This window comes from Gobio gobio (assembly GCF_949357685.1).
Source record: "Gobio gobio genome assembly, chromosome: 10".
Lineage (NCBI taxonomy): Eukaryota > Metazoa > Chordata > Actinopteri > Cypriniformes > Gobionidae > Gobio > Gobio gobio.
This window is the reverse complement of record NC_137116.1, coordinates 2,434,347-2,444,146: the sequence shown is the minus strand read 5'-3', so window position 1 is coordinate 2,444,146 and position 9,800 is coordinate 2,434,347. Positions and strand designations below refer to the sequence as shown.

The 9,800-nt window shown below is 38.1% G+C and overlaps 1 protein-coding gene across 1 annotated transcript; it reads right to left on the bottom strand.

The window, feature by feature from the left end:
• Positions 1-4,489: 4,489 nt before the first annotated feature.
• LOC307132822 (taste receptor type 1 member 1-like) lies at positions 4,490-8,496 on the bottom strand (the record flags this gene model as incomplete). The annotated part of the gene is made up of 6 exons (XM_079827399.1): positions 4,490-5,424; positions 6,207-6,327; positions 6,597-6,809; positions 7,002-7,745; positions 7,884-8,181; positions 8,315-8,496. 6 exons carry the CDS (start codon positions 8,494-8,496, stop codon positions 4,490-4,492), a joined length of 2,493 nt encoding a protein of 830 aa, XP_079683525.1.
• Between the last annotated feature and the right edge of the window lie 1,304 nt (positions 8,497-9,800).

Sequence of the window (9,800 nt, the reverse complement as noted above, 5' to 3'; positions counted from 1 at the left end):
AGTTAACGTGACCATTTGTTCTTTTTCTTTGTCGCGTTGTTGCAGCAAAGCAAATAAACAAATGTAACTGGACATTTTTCCTCAGAATTCAAGGTTTTAATTTACAGAGCTCTCTTGAGTACAGAAATAAGATTTCCTCTCTTGCTGCGTATGCAAACAAGGATAATTTTAAAGCAAGGGATATCATTTCTACTCTACGCTGTTGCTTTCATGTCCCTGATAAGCAATATGGTTGTCAAATTTTCACGCCCCATCAGATTTATACAGTATTCAGTACTATACACTCCCAACATTTCTAAAAGGCAAATAAGAATGGACTTACCATAACAGCTGAAGAAATAGAAGAAGATCAAACCTCTCGCTTGTGGCAATCCCAATATTTAGCTGAAAAGACACTTGCCACCGGGAGATCACGGAGGACAGGTCACCACTGTAAATTTCCATCCATTTAGCCCAAAAACCGAAAACTAATGGCTTGGTCAAAAGGAATTCTGCGTGTAAGCCTTTTCAGCATTTTGGTGAAGTTCTCTTAATTTATTGATATCTCATTTTAAATCTGACTCCATTAATAATTTTATCTGACTCCAATTCTATCTGACTCCATAAAGTGTGTTACGTTTAGAGTTTATCAGCTGATTTTAAGATTAGTTGCGATTTAATTTAGATCGTTGATTTTTCTTAGTATCACTTATTTTCAAATATTCTTTCCTCCATGGGACCTGGAGTCTCAAATAGGCTAAGCGTCCGGTTTCACTTGCTCTAACGGACACAGATTAGTCAGTTCTGATATTACAGAGGATTGCAGGGTGAACTATCTTACCTCTAAGTGAGTCACACATGTTTACTCATAACAAAACGTGTAATTTTAGTGATAGTCACGGAAACTGCAACTTATAATAACAGTGGCAGTCAGAAATCAGGTTTTCAACCAACAGAGTTTAGTGCTTTATTTGGACTTAATAAAATGGCACTCGTTTTCAGTTAAAAAACGTACGAGCCTTAGAGTTTTCTAAGACGATACAGAATGATACAGAACATACAAGACTAGTGAAGCCGCTGTTCCATCGGGCCAAACTGTTCTCTTTGTTTATTAACCGTTCCATTCCGTGCTGATCTGAGCCGGCCGGTACAGATATGGTTTCGTTTTCTACTGTGGTACTGCGATAATGTTCATACGTTATACGTCAAGTCAGTCTTTGCCTTGGTAACTCAAGAGTTAACAGAGATAACAGATGTGATGTAAATATCGACTGCGTTATGAAGGATGACCAGATATATATATTTTTAAACTATTATTAATATGTTTTCACATCACTCAAATTTTAGCAAGCGTTTAGCAAGCTACGGAGAAACTGGAAGCCAGGCGACACACAAGTGATCGATCCCGAGTGACAAAATACACACATTCTAGCAGCATGGTACACTCTAAAAAAAAAAAGGTTCTATATTGCACCAAAAATAGTTCTTGGCTCGTAATCATAGGGGAACCTTTTTTAGTGCTATATAGCACCAATTTTGGTGCTTCAGTGGTTCTTCAGCGGTTCTTCAGAGGTTCTTCAGCGGTTCTTCAGAGGTTCTTCAGCGGTTCTTCAGAGGTTCTTCACCGGTTCTTTGACTAAGGTGCTATATAGCACATCTGAAGAACCGCTGAAGAACCACTGAAGCACCAAAATTGGTGCTATATAGCACTAAAAAAGGTTCCCCTATGATTACGAGCCTTTTTTTTTAGAGTGTAGTCGGTGGAGGGAAACTCCTCATACCCCTTCGTTCAAAGTGTGGTCCTGAAAAATCTTTGTTTGAAGGGCTATCTGGCCCTTCCCGTTACCCATACCACTCCAGCCAAAAGAGAATCGAGACACCCCTACCCCTTCACGTGAACACACAAAATGAAGGGGTAGGGGAAAGGGAAGGGCTAAGGGGTAGAAATAGGATTGGGCCTTAATCTGTCCCTCTGTTCCAACTGTACTCAATCTAACATTAGTTTTAGCATTTTGGAAATCCTTAAAAAAAAAAAAAAGAAGAAGAAGAAGAAATATTAAGATTTGTTCCTATTTGAAGGTCACAAATAACATGTTTGCAACAGTTATGATATTCACCATGCGAAGTTCTTTGTATAAAAGGTCATGTCCTTCTGTCATTAAATAGTATAATTAAATGTATTATACTATTATAAAAAGTTGCATGTGAGTTTGAATAGACAGTCAGTATGACATAAAACATACAAAACTTGGACACTAAGTTATGGACGTTCTGAAAGTGTTCTTTATTACAAGTAAAAAAGAAGAAAAAAAGCATTTGTGTTTACATTACATTATGTTACATTACATATTGTTGATGTAAGCATTTAAACAAAAGCTTTACACATATTTAAATATATACTCTTTTTATAATCTTAATGCAGTTTAAACCCCAGAATAGATCTTCATTATCAACTTTGGGAAGGATCTAAGACACTAATACAGAGTTTATGAATTCACATCATATCCACCTTATTTTGCAACTTGTGTTGACTTGTAGCCTCTACTATAGGTAACTAACAAGAATAACAAAGTACAGTAAACGGTAAAACTATGTGTGGTACAAATCGTCTCGGTTACGTACAAGAACTGAACTGACGAATTGGGATCCCTACCAAAGCGCCACCACTGCTGCTCCTTCCAGCTCCTCGTGTAAGCCACCTGATTCCCCCGCACCGGCTGGGGCGTAGGATTGGACAGGGCTTACACAGAGGTTGATTACTGCTGTTCAGCTTGACCCATTCAGTATGTCTACTGTTGCTTGTTTCCACCGTACAGTACGGTTCAGTAAAGTTCAGAACAGGATGCAATTTTTGTTGTTTCCATTGTCAGAAGTTGTGAATGGAACCCTAATTCCGCACTGTACCGTACCACTTTTTGACAGAGAATCGTCACTTGCATGTGCTATTTCGGCTGTGTTTTTCCTTGCAGTCTGCAACATTTGGGCAAACAAAGCATGTCTTCTTCTTGTGACAAACAGCCACATGGCGAGAAGCAAGAACAAGATCTGCTGTTTGTCTTCCATTGTTGTTTACTGTGTCGCTTTCTTCTACCGCAAGAATGATGTCGATCGATACGGAGAAGACTCTGCCAAGGGAAAGACACTGGCTTGCTGACAGGAAGCACCGTAGGGATAACTGCATATAGGAAACTAGCCTAGCACTGGGAGTACTTATGAGTGTTAGGCCTGGTGTAGGACGTCTCCGCCATGTCTGACTGGGTGCTGGAGGAACTCCAACAGGGTTCGCCAGCTGGGAAACTCACCATAGAGCAGGATAGCACACATATCCGGTCCTTAGGAGGGGAATGGTGCAGCAAGCAAGACACTGAGCGGATCTCCGGTGTTACTGGCTACTTGAAGCAAGCACACGGGAGGATACCAGCTCTACACGAAGACTACAGGATCTAGCAAATGTGTTGGGTGTTGCTCAGCCCTCAGCTCTAGATATATCTGTCAGAGAGGCACCGTGCGCCAACGCCCAGGAGGAAGCAACACTCCTGGTAGAGTCAGGTTGGGCCAGTAAGGCGCAACTAGCAAGACCTATTCCTCGTCCTCCTTGACTTTGCAGTGTCTGTGCGACTAGGCTAACTGGGAGAAACACAAATTTGTGCAGGCCCCGGGGTCGTATGCCAGTGCATCCATGCTGAGGGTCCCCAACCCTCACAAAACAACTGATTTGCGATGTGTCCAGGGCGACTGGGGATGGAGTTTCCACTCTCCCAGAAGTGCAGGCTGTCATGAGAACAAGTCGGCTGCACGGTTAAGCATGCCCAGAATGTGAATGACACAAAGCAACCTCAGATGCTTTTGACTCCATAGGAGGAGATGGCAGGCAAGTTGCGACATGCAACGGGAGTGTAGACAACCTTGATGGTTGATGTATGCAACAGCCCCAGTGCTGTCTGTACAGACTATTACATGCTTGCCATGTAGCTGTGATTTGAGGCTGTTGAGGCAGTTGATGTGCCAATGCAATTGGGGCCCCATCCAAATACCTGAGACTGCATGCGCATTGTACATGGCACCCCACTCATAGTCACTTGAACAGATGGCAATAGCAGAACAACACAAATGCTCGGCTCCAAAGCGAAAAGCTGAATGTGCATTGCATCTGCTTCCGTGTTTATACTGGCAGAGCACGAGATGCAAATCTTGCACACCAATGTCCATTGGCTCATTTAGTTTACACTCGAAGGTGATTGGGCTCTCAGGCAAAATCACAATTTGTCAGTTCAGTTCTAAAATAACATTGAAAGTGATTGACTGAAAGGGAACAGTGTGTTTATTATTACAATAATAGATCCAGATAATTTGATAACAAAGCAATATCCATCAGCATAAAGGACTGTTTTCATACAACTAAAATGAGATTGGAAGCCTCGTACATTCAAATTACAAGTGGCAGCACCTGCTCTATTGTTAAAAATAAGGTGGGTACACAAAGACTAATGTCTAAAACTAATGTCTAAAACTAAGTCCTACTAATGGTTTGGGTGTAATTCTGAATAGAAGTTTGAAAGTATGCGGGAGTGTTCTTTTGTGGTTGGAATATCATGATGTAAGATTTTGGTATGAAATAGCTGAAGAGAATTCCATTTATACTGGCTATCTGGGCCATTGCATTCAAAAGAATGATGTATTTGCTTTTGACAGAAAGGTATGCTGTGAAATAAATAATCCAGGTCAGATAGTACAAAAGGAGACTGAAGGTTATTGATTTGGCCTCATTATAGTTTTTCGGCAGATCTCGTCCCATGTAAGAAAACAAGAGACACAGGAAACCAAGAAACCAGCTTATAAACACAACTATGGCTAAGGTTATAGTGTTCCCCATTTCACAGATGAGCATAAGTTGATCTTTAAAAGTCCATGAGTCAGCGATTGGTTTGTCAGGAGAGACAGTCATCCATATCACACAAGAAATTAAATGTATGAATGAAGAAAATGCAATGAAGAGCCACTGGCCATTGTGCTTAACCCAAAGGCTGTGCACCTTAGGGAACTGAGCAGCCATTTTAAAAACACAAATAATTTGAAAGGAACGGACAGTCAAACAACAAAGACAGACAGTGAAGAAAAATGAAAATATGGCATTTCTCAGGAGGCAAAGTGAAAATGTGGGTTTTCCAAAGAAAAAGAATGTACTTATGCTAGACATAATCAAACATATCAACATAAGAAGACACATACTACCACCAGCAGACCTCACCAATGGTGTGTTGTAGTTGTAGGCGAAAAGACATAATATGGCAATGAGTAAAATAATTAGGCATGTGGCAGAAACCATGACAGCAATGGAAGAGATTTCTGTGAACTGAAGATAGACAACAGAACGTGTCTTACATGTTGTGCTGCCTTCATCAGACCACTCATGTTCGGCACATGGAAAACAGGTATAGGGGTCCCCTGAGAGACAGTAAAATAATATGAATGTTTAGTGACAGTATTTTTCAAAAGCTTTGTGAAAACGAAGTACAGTACATTTCAGCATACTTTTAAAAAGAGTAATTATTACACTAATAATATAATTTAAAAGAATATACTTCGCTTTATTACTATTTTCACAAGTAAGGTGGAAATTTTCTAACCTAGTACAAAAACCCAAACTGTTCACTCTTGTAACACAGCTAGCGATTCATTCAAAATCTATACATGTTTATTTACACATAATTTACTTTGTTTCAAAACACAATATCAATCGAATACTTAATGAGACATTTATTTAAATCACTAGAACAAAATAGCTTTAACAATCAGTTAATTCAATAACAAATAGTGCATGTTTTAAATCAGCCTTATTGCTAAATAAAAGATGTAACATTAATAATTAACATTAATACAGTTGTCGCATTTAAAAAAAAAAATCTATATATTCTATTTTTCTATCCCTCTATACTAATTCAACCCCTAATTCTACCCATCACATAAAACTTTCTGCCATTTTAGATTTTCAAAAATACATAATTCTGTCAGATTTATTAACTTGTTTCCTCGTGGGGACCAAAAAAAAAAAAAGTCCACAAGATCAAAATTTACTGTTATTACTATACTTGGTGGGGCCATTTAAAAAAAATAATAATCTAGCATTTGCTTCTGAAAATTGCAACAAAAAATAATCAAATAAATAAATTTGAACTGAATGTTATGATTTTGGACATTTCATTTTCGGAAACTTAATTTGTACTTACGAGAATAATCCACATAGCTGTTAAACTGGCATTTTTTACATGTAAAACAGCAACTATGAAAACCTTCAGGTTGCCTTGAAAATCCCTCCTTGCATTCAGTAGAGCAGTTTGAGAAAGGAACCTTTAAAGAATGGGATTTCAATGATTTTTTTAGTACAGTTTTTCCTCAACTAATTATACACATTCGCTAAACTGAGGTCAGTATTATCAAGCAATTAACTTAAAAAATGGAAAAATATATATATTTTTTTACTTTTTCAATAGTATACTTGCATATGCATTCCACAGATAACAATCTAATTATCTTTATATCAGTATTTAAAAATTGATTGAGAAAAACTGGAATCTATCAAGCTAAATGTTTAGATAAAGGCTCAAATGAAGACTTACAGATCTGCTGTTATGCCAGGGTATGAGAGAGTTGTTGATTGTAAAAGTCACTTCTGGATATGTATCATACGTGCCCACCATCTCAAACTGGGGAGGATTTACATCAGTGTGCCAGAGCACAACTGCATAATTGATGGTTGGATCATAATTAACATCATATTTCACCCGACGGCCATTGAGTGGAAAATCCAACTTCTTTATTTCTCCCAGAAGCTGTGTTATTTTACAAAAAATGACCATTTTCATTGTATACAACTTTAATAAATTCATATTAATATTGTTTTATTGATTTATTAAATTATTGTATAATAACCAATAATTTGTTATTTAATTAATTAAAACGTTACTTCAATAATGTGATTAAAATAATAATTCATCTTCATAAATTCAAATTAATTCCCTTACCATGTATGGCTTAACCACTGTGTTTTTGCGGCATCCATTCATGTCGCATTGCAGAACCTTATGTAATGCATGAGCTATGGTGTATATGGCAGAATAGATGGCAAAGGAGAATGTGGGATTTTCATTTATAATGTCCTTTGCGGTCAACAATGTGCAGTAACCACAAACTTGATTACATGTCTTACTCTTCTGGATGTCACTCTCTTCATTACGGTTAACATCAGTTGTTCTTCTGTCTTTATAGACAAATTCATTAAATCCAGGTAAAGACAACAATCTCTCCGTAATACCAATGACTGTGCCAATTTTCCCAATTCCTGGCTCTCTAGGAAGCTGTTGATCCATAGCCCACGTTTGACTTGCAATCCATACTTTGTCTTGGATGTTGTTCGCTATGGCTGTTTTGATAATTTTGCTTGCATATTGTGTCAGAGCAAAAACAACAATGACATTGATGTTGAGCATATCAATCTTTTGAAGTGTTTGACTGTAGTTTGCGTTTAGGCTTAGACCCTCTTGATAGGCCAAACAAATGCCAGTATTGCTTATATACTTGGTAAACAGCTTTAGACCGTCTGAACTGTAATCGTCTTGGCTACCAAGAAAGGCAACCCAGTTCCATCCAAACCACCGTATGATATGAACAATCATTTCTATCAGGTTTTTGTTGCTAGGGATTGTTCTTACATAAGAAGGATACTGGAGTTTGTTACTTAATGCAGAGCTAGTAGCTCCATAATTCACCTTTGAAATTGAAGAAAACACTCAATTATAAAAAATTCATTAGTATTATACTTTATAAAGTAACTTGGTAGTCCTGAACAAAGGGCAGTAAGTAAGTGTGTAAGTATTTTGTAAACTGTATAAAAAGAAACTATTTACCAATGGTATAAGGCCCGTTGTGATCAGTGGTGCAATAGTAAGAGTTCTTGTGCTTCCATATGGCCCTGTTAAAGCAATCACTTTAGGGCGATAGTTGTTCAGTTTTTCTTTAGGTTTTATCGATCCATTATTTGAGATAAAACTTAAGACTGAAGGGAAATTCTTGGTATTAGAACAATGGTCAAAAATTTCATAGCCCAGAGAAACATTTGGCAGAAGAGTGGTGGAGTTATTAATCTCTTCAACGGCAAACCTCATTACTTGCGACATCTGATAGGCAGATTTTGAGAAACTGTGCCTTGAAAAAAACAGTGAAGAAGTGAATAGCATGTAATTAAAGTTTCGATGTATTATGTGACTTTGAGTAAATGCTGCGTTGATTTACAATATTATATACTGACTGCCAGGCTGATAAAAAGGTCCTTGCTTACCTTAAACAGTCAGTGGTCTCTGGGAAGAACAGGGGTGTTGTTTGTTCAATTTCATGTATAGCGAAAAGTCCACCCAATAAGTAATCTCCTTCCAAGCTGAACTCAGGTTTTGAGCTAGAAACTTTGAAAAAGAAATAATTAGAAAAGCCCACAAGGAAAATGTAAATGCTACTGAGACACATTGTTTAAGATGGTCTGTTGGTCATGAAGCAGAAGTGCAGTGGCTAGTCGTTTGAGAGTCAGGCTCATATTCTACTCAATTTTATTAAAACTCATTTCAATTTGCTTAAACCACCATATTAAAAAGTAGTACATTTCCATATCTAAACTCACAATGCATATGTCAATCAGTTATTAAATAGAGCATTACACCACAATGCTCATCATAACAAAATGTGTTTGAATATGCATTATCACATACTCACATATACTACATTCTGTACATTTTATACACATTTTATACACATATACCGATTGTTGCGCAATACCAATCTACATTTTCTTAATATACAGGCCTATAACATTACAATATTTCATGGATGCAAGCCAAGACAATCAGGCTATAGCCTACGACAACACACACACTTAACAATTTTTGATAATCCGATATGCTATAGTATTTGTAAAACAACACTGACATAGGTGGTTGCATTGGCTAAAGTTGTTTGGATGCACGTTGTTTTATAACAAAGAGAGGCAAATCTGGTGCACTTACAAGATCAATCAACTGAATAAATGCCAGGTATAGCCTATCGGAGAATGGCACGCAATCAGTGCACTTGCACGCAAACAGTGCACTTGCAAATAAGAGCCTGCAGTATGACCGATCATGTGACATTATTTAACCATTCATCTACAGCAAATACGATCAGACAAATACAACATTGAACACATACACAAAGCACATTCGCCTAACCGTGCAAACAGGCCATCTCTCAAGAAGCACCACAGCGGATGCTGACAGACAGCCTACAAGGCAAACATCCCCACAGTGGGTGCTCTCTCTCTCTCGCACACGCACGCAATCACTCCAACTTCTCCAAATCTAAGGCTAAGCTGCTTCACTATAAGACCAAAACTAACCACTAGACCTACATAACCATGCAGTTTCCCTGAGAAATAAGCTGGATGAACTGCGTTTACTGGCCAGGGGTTGCTATGAATACCGTGAGTCAGGCCTAATGATTTTCACTGAGACTTGGTTTAGTAAAGATGTACCAGACAATTTCGTACAGGTAGACGGGTTTTCTCATGTACGCCTGGACAGAGACGCAAATTCGGGCAAAGAAGGGGGAGGAGGAGTATGTATTTATATCAAAGACAGTTGGTGCTCAAACTTTGCAATAAGAGACACTATATGCAACCCGGACTTGGAGCTACTGTGTGTTACTTTACGTCCACACTACCTGCCAAGAGAATTTAGCAACATTTTTGTGTGCGCTGTCTATGTCCCACCAAGTGGGAATGCCAACAGAGCAGCAAATCA